Consider the following 16,328-nt stretch of genomic DNA (forward strand, 5'->3'; position numbering starts at 1 on the left):
GGAGACAGAGACAGAGTGATGCAGTCAATCAGGGAACACATGCAGACATCAGAAGCTGGAAGAATCTTAAAATCAAGATGTGAAGTCACAAGTATAATTTCATGGACCAATGATTAAATCAACTGAAATCTAAATATAAAATTTCCCCATGCACTGGGTCAGTTGATGAGAGCGGGGCTGTATTATTTTTTTATTACCTCACAATTTGAGTTGCTAAGTGCTCACATTGGCCCCATTTTGTAGATGCAGAAACTTAGTCTCAGCGAGGTTAATGATCTTATCCAAGGTCTTGTAGCTTGGAGAAGAGATCCAGGGACCCCAAGTCATGTCTGCACAACTCTAAAGCCATGCTCTTATTCTATTTGCTGAAAAAACAACAAACAAACAAACAAACCCACCATTGAACCTGACTGTGCAGTGTAGTCTGGAAGGGCACCTTTCAAGGTTTATTATGCAGAACAATACTCTTTCATTTTAAAATGAGATATGATCTAACGTATTGAAGAAGCACTCATCATTGAATTTTATCTGGCTAATTGAAGCTTGTAGAGGAAGCCTTCTAGGGAGAACTGTGGTTCTATTGTGACCTACACTCTTTCCTAATGGTAGCTGGGTAGCTGGGTAGCTGGGTAGCTGGGTAGCTGGGTAGCTGGGTAGCTGGGTAGCTGGGTAGCTGGGTAGCTGGGTAGCTGGGTAGCTGGGTAGCTGGGTAGCTGGGTAGCTGGGTAGCTGGGTAGCTGGGTAGCTGGGTAGCTGGGTAGCTGGGTAGCTGGGTAGCTGGGTAGCTGGGTAGCTGGGTAGCTGGGTAGCTGGGTAGCTGGGTAGCTGGGTAGCTGGGTAGCTGGGTAGCTGGGTAGCTGGGTAGCTGGGTAGCTGGGTAGCTGGGTAGCTGGGTAGCTGGGTAGCTGGGTAGCTGGGTAGCTGGGTAGCTGGGTAGCTGGGTAGCTGGGTAGCTGGGTAGCTGGGTAGCTGGGTAGCTGGGTAGCTGGGTAGCTGGGTAGCTGGGTAGGAGCCCTGCTAATGTCCTGAAGCAATGTTGTATAGAGGTATTTAAAGAGATTTAGCTAAAATGCTGTGGTCCCAGGTGGGAGATACACAGGTTACAATTATTGCACTGCTGAGGATTATTACTGTGACTTACTTTGACCTATACAGCAAGGAAGACAGAGCCTCAATTCTGTTTCACTTTAAAATTCTGTGTCCTGTGTGTAAAGCAGATGATGATTTGTGAGTCTATCATCTATAAAATCTATCTATCTATCTATCTATCTATCTATCTATCTATCTATCTATCTATCATCTGTCCATCTATTTGTCTACCAACCTAACCTTTCTCTATCTTTATTTCTCTATTTCTATGTGTGTATACATATATGTATATGTACATGTATATATGTATATGCATATATATATATTTAGGTTTTTATTCTTGTTGCCTAGTGGAGAGTCCTGGAGACAGATTCCCTTGGGTTGTTCACATTCTACTGGGTCAAGACCTCCTATGTGTCCCTCTCTGCTGTCTCTCTGAGGTGAGTTGTAGTAAGCTGTCCCACTTAGCCTAGCTGCTTGACCTATAACTACATCTGCTAAATCCCTAGCCATGATGGTATCCCTGGTCCTCCTTTGAGTGCTCCTGCCCACCCTGGACTGCTCTCTTCTAACAAGGCCTCTCTGTGGGTCTCTATCAATCTCTTTGATGGAAACTTTTCTAGAACTCAGAGTGGCTTCCTCCTTCATCTATGGGACAGACATTCTCAAAAGCACTTGTTCCAGGTCTTAGAATGGCTTCCTGCTCCTCCCGGAATGAGCAACTCAACTATACCCTTTGTGCTCCAGTCTCCTTCCTGCCCTCCTCACCAGTCCTTTGTTTCTTGTAGCCTGAACCCATCTCTTCTTTCTTGGGTTCTTAGTCACTATACACTCAATGTTTATCTTTCCTATTGGTGGTTTTACTCCAGAAGCCTTTGGGAGTTATGCTTGGGTTTCACTTGTGCCCTAAGTCTCTAGGATCAGGAACTCATATTTCTTATGAATTTCCTGAAAATAATTGTGTGCCACTGAAGTCATAGTTGCTCAATATGCTTTAGATTGATTGAACCATTGATGCCACAAGGCTTTTGCTCCCTCAGTCCTAGGACCTTCTTTTATTCATGATCCTTAAGAGAGTCTCTCTACATAAGAATAGGGGTGGGTGAGGGGCACACCCTCATAGAAGCAGGAGTGGGTATGGGATAGAGGATTTCTGGGGGCGGGGATGGGGAAAGGGGATAACATCTGAAATGTAAATAAATAAACTATCCAAAAAAAAAGCCACCCACTTCCTTGGCAATTAATTCCTTCATCAAATAGTGATCTGTTTACCTTCAGCTCCAAATATCTTCTGACTGGGGGTGGGGTAAGGAGAAACCTGAATGATGTGCTTTTCATCCCAGGCATGAAGTGGCTTCTAGTCAAGAGAAGGGACAAGGGCATCAGTGTCTGTGCTGGGGACTCTCAACATGTTCTGCCATGTTGTATGTTTGGTTTCCTTCAACTTTACCTTTTCTCTTTGCTCTGGTCCATCCTCCATCCCTCTATTCATCCTCCATCCTTCATCCTCCATCCCTCTATTCTTCTTTGCTCTGGTCCATCCCCCATCCCTCTATTCATCTTTGCTCTGGCCCATCCTCCATCTCTCTATTCATCCTCCATCCTTCATCCTCCATCCCTCTATTCATCCTTGCTCTGGTCCATCCTCCATCCCTCTATTCATCCTCCATCCTTCATCCTCCACCCATCTGATGAAAATTTCTGAAAAATCAGTGTGCCCCAGATGTTCTGCTAATGTAGCAGTGACTACAGCTGTCCTCTGGCCCCGATGACTTTTATGTGGTGAGAATTCAGCATTTTATGGCTAGTTGTAAATTGAGAGACACCCACAGGAAAACAAGAGGGGCATACAGTGAGAGTCAACGGGAAGAAACTCATTTAGCTGACGGTGGGAGAGCATTCGGGCTCAGCTCTGAAGGCTGGGTAGGAGAAGTTGGGGCTGCGAATGAGAACATTTCCAGAGAGGGAAAAATATACCCCCAGGTCCCAAGGTCAAAAAATCCTGCTTGTGAGAGGAACTTAGAGAAGCCCGGGTGGGAATAGAGCGACTTCGAGGAGAGGAGAACGAGACTGAGGAGGGAGCCGGGAGGCATAGCTCGTAAGGGGCCTTGTCAGCCATGTAATTTAAAAAGCTTGGATTTTATCCCAAAATTTAAAAGTCAGCAAACATTCATTCATGTGTAGAGAACGTGCTGACAACAAGGATAAAAACCATAGATGAATACAGGATTGGACAACAGAGAAAGAGCATTTATTTATTTATTTATTTATTTATTTATTTATTTATTTATAGTCAGCATTATCATAGTCTACAGGATGACTCCAGACAGGAAACTCAACTTGTAGGCACAGGTAGAGTGGTGAAGGGTTGTTCAGTCTCTGGCTGTGCCCTCCTTTCCGGCTCTAGGTTTACAGCTGAGATAGTACAGCTGAGCATCTCAGCTCTGGTGTTGCTTCCATTTTAGTGAGGGGATGGCTTAGCACTCGCGTGCATGGACAAATGTGCTTATGGGCAGTGAACGAGGACAGATGTGCAGCAATGTAGAATTCTCAGCCCTGGTTCAGCACACGCCGAGCTTCTCTTTGGTACCACTGGGGATGAAAGCAGAGTTTTCAAGAGATGGGAGTTCTGTGAATCTTTGCTTGGCTTTCTCTTCTCTGACTGCATAGCCTTCCATACTAGTCCACCTCCTGCCTGGGTCCTCACGCCATCTTGTCTATCTCCATTCTCCACCTGGGTTTTTGGGAACTAAAGGGAGCAGAGGTCACGGTCACAAGATAGTCTTCAGACACTTGATGACTGTGGAGATGAGAGAGATGCTAGAAAGGGTGACAGCTGCCCACCAGTGATCTGACAGCTGATGTGGTAACGGAGGAAAAGCCAACCAACAGGCAGAAAGACAGGTAAACTGACTTTACTTCTATCAACATTATAGTTGTTGATAGAAGTAAATGGGGGGTGGGGAGGTCCAGCATCCAACTTGATGCCTGGCCTGTATTCTTGCTGGCTGATCTGCAGAGAGGGCTCTTCACAGACCTGGGGATCATTAGGATGATAGCATTTAAATATTACCTTGCTATACATTTTCAGTGTTTTTTCTTTTTCTTTTTTCTTTTCTTTTTTTTTTTTAGGTTAGGTCCTTCATGTATGTTCATTAAACTTGCCAGGCTACCTCAGTTTTCTTATCTGTAAAGTGGAGACAATGACTCGTATGTTATTCAAGATAGACAACACTAGAACCTTGGCTCCCTGTACCTCAGCAAAGCACGTGATTTTAATGCAAAGGGAAAACAAATCAGCCTTGGGACCACACTGATGGGCCCCTGTGGGGGGTGGGGAGATGAGGAGAGACAAGGAGGAAGAAAGAAGTAAGACAAAAGAAATCTCCGTGAACCCCTTAGACTGTGACAGTGGGGCCAAAGCATGCTTTTATGAGAACCACATTTGAGCCCAGGAATAAAAAATAAGAGCAACATACTTTAACGATTATTTATGATTTTAAACACATGAAAGGCGCATCGTGTACCCAGGGAGGCGCATCGTGTACCCAGGGAGGCGTAATGGGGAACAGCTGGCTAACATGTGTCTTGCCATTTCTGAGGATGTTCATAATTCTCTGATGTCCAAGAATAACAGTAATAATGATGCCACTGCTGATTGTTATTAATAATAGACAGTACTGAGTGTCTTTCTGGGAAGGTGAAATGAGAACCTAAGCCGTTGGGCTAAAAGGCGACATTCAAGCTTACTTCCTCTCCTGGGAGAGACGATGGGGCTTTGCTGAAGGTGGAAGGCCATTGAGTCAAGGGAAGAATCCTAGATAGGACATCCAGGCCACCTCCTGCCCCTCTTAGCCTTGGTTTTCTCATCTGTGAAGTGAAGATCCTGTTCCTCCCTGGTAGGGCTTGCGGTGTCTTCATGGATTCTTCTGAGAAGCTGCTCATGGTGCAGGTGCCGTGTGCACTGCTAAGCATACCGCAAGGGGCAGGGTCATTGTTAGAGTTCTTGTCATCCCTGCGTATGCCCAGCACTTGAATCCATCAGCTATCAAGCTGCAGATCTCCGGGAGATGCCTAGAAATGTTTGTGCCATGAACGTATACTTCTTTTCCTTAAATGTTTCGGGTTGGGGTTATGCTAGACTTGGGAAATACCTTCAAAGCTATTTAGCCTAGTTCCCTCTTTTATGACTTGTTAAGTGGGTCTGGAGGGACTTTCAGTCTAAGCCTAATTATCCACCACTACTAAGTAAAGCAGTGGTCGCCCACTGCCCCAAGAATTATAGGGTTTTTCCATCTGGCCTACAGAAGTAGGTGACATTCTCACTCTTTCCAGATGGTTCTTTCTCTTATATGGAGTCATTTTTCACACCTATGCAGCCAAGTGTTCAGGGGGTTCAGTAGACCTCTGTGCTTCTTTGAGCGGGGTCCCTTCTTAGTGGATGATTTCTTGTCTTGAACTCCATAGGTTTATATCCTTGCCCCTGTAGCTCAGGGAATCTGAAGCGATCTACTTGTTTTCCCTGAGTTCTCTAGGCAGGGACCTGGAGCTACCCCAGGACCCACCTGGTCTGTTTTTTCCTTCTGCTGTCTGATGGTTACGGTCTGGGGGACCATTATATCTTGGATTTTGTCTGGGTATTTAGGTTTTCTCAGGACTGGTGTCTGTTATTCTTTTGTATTGGGAAATGAAAGCGTCTCAGTGAGTGGTGTGTGTGTGTGTGTTCGTGTGTGCATGTGCATGTGTGTGTACATGCGTGTGTGTATGTGTGTGTAGGCACACATGTATGTAATATGTATATATACACATATATGTATATAAGATTGGAGGAAATATACTATAAACTATTAATAGAGAGTTCCACAGGAGAAAAAGGTAAGACTGGGTCAAAAATGAAAGAAAAAACAAAAACAAAAACAAAAAACCAAACCTTTACCATTTCATTAGTGTTTTCTTGATTTTTTTTTTTAAATAGCAGAACTACATTAATTTATTTTAACTGAAAATAAATAAAAACTACTCAGAAGCTATAAAGTGGTTCTCGGTCAGTTATTGGCTTCGAGGACTCCCCATCCCCACGCCCCCACCCCTACCACTGCCTATCATTTTTATAACAAAATGAGCAAGAAGGTGGGTGGATCTTCAGCTGAAGCGCATCTCACACACACACCAGTGACATGCTTTTCACATTCTCCAGCTGAAAGTGTTGCCACCTTTCCTGGAGCCTCAAAGTCCCCTGCACACCCTTGAGGGCCATTATCTCAGGGCACCCCTCATGCATATTCTCTGCAACTTGAAACTAGTATGGCAGAGAGGAGGATAGACTTTTCTGTCAGGATGCCCTGCATGCTGGCTCTTGTTTTGTTCATCACAGCAGCATGAAAAAGTTAACCCCATTTCAGTAGCTTAATAGTAACTTAATAGTAGCTTAACAAGATTTATTTGGTAGCTTAAATTGACTTAGTAATTTTATTACTAAATAATTACTAAATAAAATGTATGTAGTAGCTCAATACAACTAAAAGCTGTAATGTAGGCGTAAGTAGTCAGAACTGAGCAGGCAAGGGTGACTTTGTGGTCAGTAGTGTGAACAGAGGTGAGGTCAGGACCATTGGACTCCACTCAGTGGCATGCCAGTGGCTGTGGTCTCTTGGTGGCTTGAGGTTCAAGGTGAGGGTGTTTTCATACCTGCTGTGTGCAGGGAAGTTTAAGGTCGTCTAGCTCTCTGGGGACTCTGAGGACATTTTAGGATGTGAAAAGATTAGGGTGGAAGCCACTGATCTTATAGGATGGACTGACTAGTACCCCTTCTGTCATATTGTACTGATCAGGTGGCTACAAAGCCCAGCCAGGTTTGGGGAAGGAGTGGGGAAGAATGTTCTATCTGGAAAGGAGAATGACCTGTGGAGAGCTAGTGTCTATCATCAATACATCACAACGTTTCTGAGTTATGGCATCTGTGCTTCAATCACTGCATTTACAAACCTGGTAGTCTAAAGGTCATAACGGGAGCTAGGGAGATAGCTTAGAGGATAAGAGCCCTGGATGGTCTTCCAGAGTTCTGGGGTTCAATCCCCACTACCTCCTCACAACCTTCAGTTGCAGATTGGATGCCTTCTTTTGGCTTCAGTGGGCATCAGGCACCCATATGGTGCACAGACATACAGGCAGGCAAAACAGCCATAAAATAAAGACAAATAAACATTGAAATAAAAATAAAATCACTAATGGAATCATAAGTAGTCTCTGTAACATAAACAAATGAACATATGAACTATAACTATTAGTGATCATTATGATAATATGTCTGTATCTTACTCAGGTCAGATATCACTGAATGTTTAATATTGTGTGTGTGTGGAGGGGGGGAGATGGGAAGAGAGCTCAGTTGCAAAAGTGTTTGCCATGCAAGCACAGGGACCTGGGTCCAATCCCCAGCTTCCACGTAAAAAGCTTGATGCGGTGCCACTCACTTGAAGTCTCAGTACAGAGGAGGCAGGGCTAGGAGGATCCCATTGTACTTAATTAGGCTGTGTGGGAATCAGAGCTAAGTGGTGCCAAGCACCTGGTATTTCCTCTCTTACAATTCTATATGCATTTATCCAGTGGAAGTATGGCGATTGTCTCACGGTCGGCCTGTGGTTTCTGTAAGATGGCGGGACAGCCACAGAGTTTGGAATCTGCACGTTTCTTTGCAGTGGACACCCACCTCCACAGCACGTGTGACTGATAGGGGCTTCTGAAAAGCAATGAAGCAAAAGGGAAAAAAAAACCCTGCTTCTTATTCTTCCCACCCTTTCCTTTGCTAAAAGTGTTTTCCCTGGTCCTTGCTCTTTTAGTGTTGCAGGTGGCATCCTGTGATTTTATTTATTTATTTATTTATAGATGTACGAGATCAAAGCAGGAGGCAGCATCGCAAAGAAGTTCAGCGCCATTCTGCAGACGCTCAGCTCACCCCTGCAACCCAGAGTTCCTGAACACAGCAACAACAGGATGAAAAACCTTTCCTACCCGTTCTCCAGGGAAAAAATGTACCTGTGAGTATGGGAGTGACTAGGGCAGGTGCATGAGAGGGGATGGGGAAGGACACCAGTGTCATTCGGTGCTTGAGCCTTGAGGCTTGGGACATGATGATCCTGGAGACTGGGATTCAGGTGGAGGGGGCAGCTTTACAGGGGAAACAGTTCCTGAGTCCCTGACTGCCCTTCCTCTATGAAGTTATTCCAAACAGCCCTGGACATTCATGCAAGAACATCTACCTGCTTCTTGGCTTGAACTGTGAAACTCGATGAGAAGGGAAGTGCTTACCTTCCACAGGGAAGTCCCTCTGCCAAGTTCATCTGATTAGGTTTTGGTAGTACACGATAAAACAGCGAGAAGGTGGAGGGAAATTCTGGATTTCTATATACCCATTGCGTACCCGTGCTCTCCTTGATTCTGTGGAAATGCCCTCCCCACCCAGGAAAAAGTGCATAAAGATCTCTTTATGGGTGTGGTCCTTTGGGAAACTTATAGAAGAAATGAGCATGGTAGGGGAGTGGGGAATGAAAGATGCAGCATAAGCTTCCCATGAGGAGCTCTGATGAAAACCTGTCTGGAGTGATAGGGATGGAATGGAGGGGCACAGAGGCCAAGAAGATGCAAAGATCCATCAGTTTTAGAAGCTGTGTTTCTGTGTTCATTAGAGAATGCGTCCCACTTATATTGCCATGATTGACAACAATTCTAAGAATATGGATATGTCATTTCACAGTAAGTCCCCACCTCCCATTGTCACCTTAGAACTATCCTTCTGCTTCAAAGAGGAAACCAAATTTCAAGGCCAACCCAGGCTTACACAGACATAGGTGACACAGCATGGCACTCCTTCTTCATGCACACGTATAATGTGGTGTGAACATATACACTGTTCTCTATCCTGTCTTATCTTCCTCCCATTCCTACTGAACCCTTTCTTCTTCCAAGCAAGTTTTTTCATACTTCTATATCTTTTCTTTTTTCTCTTTCTTTTCTCTCTCTCTCTCTCTCTCTCTCTCTCTCTCTCTCTCTCTCTCTCTTTCTTTCTTTTTTTGTGACCCAGTGAGTTGACTCAACTATGGGTCAAGGGCTAAATAACAGAGCATGGGCAACTAACCAGCAGTTACACCACTGAAGAAAATGACCCCCCCCCCCTTTTCAATAGCTACTAACTGCTGATGGCTCATCAGGGAGAGTGAGGCTTTCAAAGCCCCTCCCCTATCTATGATGGAATGTTCAAGGGCCCAATCTTGTGCAAGTAACTACAGCTGCTGTAATTTCATAGGTGCAGTGAACGACTATAATGTCCATAAGACAATTTCTCCTACTTCTGCTCTAGTTCAAACATTGTTTCCTCCTTCTCCTTGTTTCCTCCTCCTCCTTCTTCTCTTTCTCCTTCTCCTTTTCCCTCCTCTTCTCCTCTTCCTCCTCCTCATTCTTCTCTTTCTCCTTCTCCTTTTCCCTCCTCTTCTCCTCCTCTTCCTCCTCCTCCTCCTCTTCCTCTCCTTCCTCCTCCTTTTCCTCCTCCTTCTTCTGTCTCTGAGCCTTGGAATGGGTGATACAGATGTTCTATAAGGGCTGAGCATTTAAGAGCCACTTATTCTCAACACTTTTTTTTTAATCACTTAAGAGTCTCTACATTAACTTTCACTTACTGCAAGAAGAAGCTTTTCCGACCAAACCTGAGTGTCCTTAATCTTGTGTATAAACAAATATTTAGAAGGCAGTTTGTCATTATGTCCACTTAACAAAGAAAGAGTAGTACATTATCCATACTACTAGGGGTATGACCTACTCTAGGGCCTATGACCTTTCCAACTGTGAGCTTTTGTCTAGGTTTACAATACTAGGAAAATCTAATGAGTGATTGGTCACCTCCATGACAGTCATGCCATTATTTCACATTTTGCTTGGTAGATCAGTATATCACACAGCATCCACAGTTGGTGAACCTTCTGTTATCTTTGTCTTTGTCTTCTTCCATGCTTCCTTCCCCTAGGCTTTCATCCATGGGGATGCTGGCCTCTGATCACCTATCTCCCATACGTTTCCCTTTGTTTCACTTTTGCTATCCTTTAAGGCCAGTGAATAGGCAGTTTCTTTTTTAAGAAAATTCTGTTCTTCTCAATCAGCAGTCTGATCTCTGTCCTTGACCTTGCAAAACCAGAGTAGTGCTTCACTTGGTATCAGTCACTGTGGCACATGTGACACATGTGACTCGTGATTCCCAGGAGAGTAAGGAGAAGGTCCAGTAATCTGTGTCCTCAGCAAGGATCCTGACATAGGGACCACTCCATAGGTGCTGTGAGACTTTGTGTTTTTGTTTTGAAACAGGTTCTTGTTGTGTAACCCAGGCTGCCCTCGAACTCTAGATCCCACTGACTGTCTTTCAAAAGTGCTTTGTTGGTGATGTTTGTTGTGCAATATGTGAACACTCACAGGCTTTTCTTAATTGAGCTTGCTATCTACTGATAGAATAACAATGAGAATACAAAATGGCATTTTTCAAAAGACAAATAGTTACAATTCCAATACTCCCAAGACAGCCCTCCTCCACCATTTTCACTGTCTTTGTCCAGGCATAGGTACATTTCCCAACTGCTTTCATTTCGAAAACTTAACCATGGCAAACCACTTTCCATCACCAACTTTCTATTTACAAGCTTTTCATAATCACACTTTTCAATGCCTTCATGACAATCTTTCATATCAACTTTCAAGCTGACTAACTTTGTACTGGATCTCTTTTTGATATTTTTCTTCTGCTCATTTATCTTCATTATTAACAATTCCTACAGATAGTTTTCAGAATTCCTGACTCAAAACAGGCATCCATGCTGTGTGTCTTGAGTGTGTGAGAACGTTCATGTTTTGCCATGTTGCTTCCCAAAGGTTTGCCCTGGGCTGTGGGGACAGGGGTGTCAGGGTAGGGTGGCAAAATGAGTTGGGTTCACCAATTGCTTTCTTGGATCCTCTAGGTACAACATCCAGGAAAAGGACACCTTCTTTGACAATGCTACCCGGAGCCGAATTGTAAGTAACAGGTGTACTGGCTTAGTAAAGGGTTTTGGGAATCAGGTAGGTGGTTGGCAGGTCATTCCCTTTCCCTTCCTGCTATCTTTCATCATTATTTGCTTGGCGTTGCCTAGCAATTGTAAGGCATCCAAGAGCCTCTCCATCCCGGTAGTACAAGAAAGAGCAAACAAGTTCCTTGTTTGCTAAGGCTTGAGGGGATGTAGCTGCGTATGAACTTTCCACGCAGATCTGTCTTAGAATTACAGAATCAGAGGATGTTAGAGATGGTAGGACTTGATACCAGTTAAGGCAACCCTTTGGTTTACAGATTAAAAAAAAAAAAACCCTCGATGCTATAAGAAGCATTGCATTAGAAAAAAAATCATATAGATTATTAGTGTCTGAACAGGGCTGGAAGTAGTCCTGGTTGCTGGCATTGTGCACCTTTCTATGAACTTTTTCTCCTTCAACCCCATGGCAATGACTCATGTGAATTTATTTCACAGGAAATGCTAATTAGCCAATTTGCCCAATAATAAAACAGAGAGCCAACATTCCTGACTGTAGCTTGCCTGTCCTTCCTTCTCTCTCTCTCTCCTTCCTTCCTTCCTTCCTTCCTTCCTTCCTTCCTTCCTTCCTTCCTTCCTCCCTTGCTTCCTTCCTTCCTCCCTCCCTTCCTTCCTTTCTTCTCTCCCCTTTCTTTTCTTTTATACCAAAGATTTTAATTATATTGGATGTTTAATTCTAATATAAATCTGTGTCTGGCCTCTGTTCTTGTGGCCCCATCTCCAGACACATACTGTTTTCATTTACCTATCAGTTTATTCCCTAGCACTCTAGAGAACACACAGCCTGTTGGCAGAGGAAGGCCAGAGGGACCAGAGCATGCTAGGACTTACCCTCCCCCCGCCCCCCAGAAACACAGAAGTAACATTCCTTAGGAAAGAGCTTACATGTCCAGTGCTGAATAAATATGGGAGAAAGACTTAGAAGGACTTCCCATCTCCCCGGTGATAAGGAGGGTAAGAAGGGAGCAGTAATTGGGCATTTCTGACACACATGGCCTTTACTCTTGCTTTCAAGATAAAAAGCCAAATCTAAGAGCAAACAAACAGTGTCAACAACAACAACAACAACAACAAAATAATCTCTGGTTCCTTCATGCCTTGGTTTAGGAAGGATTTTTTTTAAATGGGCATATAATTTCTTTTCCTTTCCTATGGAAGAGGGTGTAAACTTCCTGTTTTCTTTGATGCTATTGTAAGTCAATTCATTCCCAACAGGACTTGGCTCCCACACAGAGGGGGTTGTTACAGGGTGTGGAGATTAACTGATCATTGCAAAGTGCTCGTAAAATAATACAAGGCCATATAAATGCTGTTCCTAATTATTATTGTAATTGAATTACTGCTGTATTAGAAGCAGAATTAAACACTCTTGAGCCCCATTCTGCTGGAAACTATTTATTTGCCACTCCCTCTAGGTCTGTGGCCGGAATCTAGGAGTGTGAATAACAGCAATGAAGCACATGCCTCACTCTTCCCTCCTTCTGGAAGCTTTTCTTCCCCAGTCTCTCTCTGCCTTTTCCTTGGTTTACGCCAAACTATGAGAAGGGCAAAAGGGAGCCTTGAGTTTCACCCTGGCCACCTTTTGTCTGGTGTCTTGCTGGCACGGGTGGATCCACGACTATTTTCTGTGCCCTTCTTTGTTAGCTTAGTCATTGGCTCCCTTCTTTTGGATAGGATACCCTAGCTTGGCCTGGCTTGGCTTGGGACATACGAGGAAGTCATGAGATGGCCATCACTGAGCCACACATGCCTCTGTCTCTCTGAAAGAAGTACCCCTCCACATGAGAGAGAGCCCTCGAAGTAATCATGATGGCGACAGCGCTGTCTAGATCTTTCAGGTTTGTGAGACTTGAGCTGCAACAGAGCAGGTGGCCTGCACACTGCTCACTTCTACCGTGGAAGAAAGAGGTTGTGATCCGGCAGGGTGAGAACTCAGGAACAATTTGGGCAAATGAGAGTGCTAGGATAGGCTGTAATGGTCCACACTAAGCACTGCCATGTCCGTTGCCTTCCAGAGCTTTCCTAGGCTTCTGACAGGGTGCTACCGGCAGAGGAACAGATCTTCGGATGTGGGTTCAGGCCTCTCTACATCTGACTGCATGTCCTGTGATTTCCCAGCATTCCTTCAGGCTCCCTGAGTTTGATGTGCCTCTGACTGGAGGAGAGGAGGCACCTTCTCTGATGGAAGAGAAGGGAACCCCACCTTCTCTGAGGCTCCCACACATGGAAGGGAAGCAGATCCAGACACCTCCTCCAGGGCCCTCAAGAGGGCTATGTACTACAGGCCACCTCTGTTTTCCTTCCCTTCTGCCACTGCAGCCAATTTATAGCCTTTTATTAATTTATTTCTCAGGGTGTGGTGGGATGAGGGGTGTGTGGGGGAAGGGGTTAAATTCTTAGCTTCCTCAAAACACTCAAGCTTGAATGGGTTTGACAAGGAGGCCATGAGCTCCACACATGCTTGGCGTCCCCTTCCTCCCAATGAGGCCTGTGTCTGTCCCAGACAGCCTGCCTCACAGGGTGGTGACGCACATGGTCCCGGCATTCATAGCTCTGCCGTCCTTCCCTTTTAGGTACATGAGATTCTGAAGCGGACGGCCTGTTCTCGAGCCAACAACACGATGGGTAAGGAGCCCTCCCACGTGGTGATCCACGAGGTGGTGAGGGGCTGGGGGCAGCCCTGTCAACACTTCCTTGGTGGGCAACAAAGAAAGCAGCAGACCCATGTTCCACAAGCAAGGGCTGCTTCAGCTGAGGCAAAGCAGCCATTCTGGGCCCTAGAGCAGAGATGCCCACTATGCCTCTTGTCTGGGATGCTCCCAGGCTGTTGAAACTGCCCCCAGACCTCTAGCTCACCATGGTTGAAGGTGGTCCTTGTCTTTGTAGATCTGCCCACATCTTTCAGTCTATCCATACTGCAACTTTCTTGTCCTCGTTTGCCTTTGGCTGCTGTGACACTGTGACCAAAAGCAACTTGGGCAGGAAGAAGGAATCTGGGGCAGAAGGTCCAGGCAGGAGCCTTGAGGCAGGAACTGAAGCAGAGTCCATGAAAGAACCTTGCTATGGGTTTGTACCACATGGCTTATTCCGCCACTTTCCTTATATATCTAGGTTTGCCTGCCCAGGGATGACACTGCCCACAGAGTTGTTCCTCCTGCATCGATTAGCAATTAAGAAACTGTGCCTACAGGCTAATCTGATGGAGGCAGCTCCTAAATTGAGGTTCCCTCTTCCCAGGTGACTCTAGCTTGTGCCACGTTGACACAACTAACGAGCACACAGTAGCTCTAAGAAACCACAGCCAATTTCCATGTACTGTTTTCAGGAAGAAAAGTATCTTAGCTGTCTTAAAGGGAGTCTAACTCATTCTATGCTTGAAGAAACTTCTTTCTCCCCAAGAGAGTGCGGATGACTAATGTAAGACTGGACTCTGCCTCAGTTCCTGCCCCCCAGGGTCCTGCCATGACCTCCTGCCTCAGTTTCCCTTCTTTTCTGTTTAGGCTGCTTTTGGTCATACAGCAACTTTCTCTTAAAGCCAGCATTCTCTTCACTGTGACTGATGGAGTCCGTTCACCTGGGGAAATATTTTTCCAGATATGACTATTTCTGCTCTGTTGGAGCAAAAGCCCCAGCATTTCAGAGTGTACACACTGAGGCAGGCAGTCTGCTGCTAATGTATTGTTCAGAGATGCACACAGTAGCAGAGGTGGAAACATGAGCTGTGATTGCCCCAATTTTATCATTGCTCATTCCCGGATCAAGTCTGGTCCGCTGATTCTCCCATAATGCTCTTTGGAGCTTCCACTAACCTCAGTTTCTTGCTTAGTCTCTATACCCATGGCTTTGACTCACAGGCAGTGAGTCCTAGAGATTTGCTGAAACCATCACTTATGTCCTTATGCAACTGTGCCCCTATGCCTCTATGCCCCTATGCCTCTATGCCCCTATACCCATATGTCCCTATGCACCTATGCCTGTATGCCTGCATGCACCTATACACCTATATCTCTATGCCCTTATGCTTCTATGCCCCTATGCCTGTATGCCCCCATGCACCTATGCACCTATGCCACTATGCACTATGCCATATGCCCCTATGCCACTATGCAGCTATGCCATATGCACCTATGCCACTATGTAGTTATGCACCTTTGCACCTAGCTTTCTGCTTTGCACATTCTACTCTGCTGACTTTATCTAATGAATTAATTTTAATAAATGCCAAGCCTATTAGTTATATAGCGGTTGCTGGCGAGTTTCTGACTGTGTTCACAGCCAGTGACCTAACCTTTCTACAACCCAGTTTCCTTTGTGTGGGATAGAGATCATACACGTATCTTTCAGAGTTTTTATAAAGCTTAAACGGGCATCTGTGAGTTTGCTTTGTAAACTGGAAACCCAGGGCTTTGGGAAAGGATAATCCCCTGGATTATTGGAAGGTCACGGGAAGCTGGCTGCTTGAACAGATTCTGTTTTCCTTCTCTTTTTAGGATTCAGTGTGTGTGTGTGTGTGTGTTGTCTCAAAGTCAAACATCTTTAGGATTGTTGTTGCCTAGTAGTGTTCAAAATCTGACTTTCTCCTTAGACACTTAAAAGCATCTATTCGAGTACCTGCTATGTGTCAGATGATGCTACAGAAGCCGAGGAGTGCCAGGATGAACTGACCTATTGAGGGGGGACCTGTAGTTGTAGTCACCCAGTCAGATGTGTAGATAATTATGAGACAATGTAGCAGGTGCTGGGTATAATCACAGACAGAATGAAAGAGGAGCACCAAGCAGGAAGCAATTACCTTCCAGATCTGCTTCTCAGTATCAACAGAAAGTATCCAGCATCAGGTTCATGGCTCCTGGAGACAGTGGTATGTTGGGAAATATCATCAACTACAGCTGCCACAAAGAACATAGGAGACTCACTCAAGGCTGTGTGTTATAAGTGGACCTAGAACCTAGCTGTCCTTGCTCTGATGCTATTCCTACTACCTTCGAAGAACTATGAACCAGTGGCAGAGTCAGGAGGAGGAGTCTGAAGAGTCAGCTAATTGCATAGTAGCTGCTGCTGACACCCTCTCTTCGTAAAAAGGGGTGGTCGAACTCTGCTTCTCAGCAGACTTGGAAAGCTATCTCTAGTGATTTGACT

General features: G+C 45.1%; 1 protein-coding gene across 5 annotated transcripts in view; it reads left to right on the forward strand.

Moving 5' to 3' along the window:
* Positions 1 to 16,328, forward strand: part of Ano2 (anoctamin 2) — a 338,029-nt gene that overhangs the window by 94,640 nt on the left and 227,061 nt on the right. For 4 of the 5 annotated variants that reach the window (XM_076940592.1, XM_034512071.2, XM_076940594.1 and 1 more), the window contains 3 exons: positions 7,975 to 8,126; positions 11,085 to 11,139; positions 13,763 to 13,814. In XM_076940592.1, coding sequence (XP_076796707.1) covers positions 7,975 to 8,126; positions 11,085 to 11,139; positions 13,763 to 13,814 — 259 coding nt within the window. Of the gene's footprint in view, positions 1 to 1,512; positions 1,530 to 7,974; positions 8,127 to 11,084; positions 11,140 to 13,762; positions 13,815 to 16,328 lie in introns of those variants that run through there. The other variant, XM_076940595.1, reaches the window with a different exon arrangement.

This window comes from Arvicanthis niloticus, chromosome 9 (assembly GCF_011762505.2).
Source record: "Arvicanthis niloticus isolate mArvNil1 chromosome 9, mArvNil1.pat.X, whole genome shotgun sequence".
In the NCBI taxonomy this organism is placed as follows: Eukaryota; Metazoa; Chordata; class Mammalia; order Rodentia; family Muridae; genus Arvicanthis; species Arvicanthis niloticus.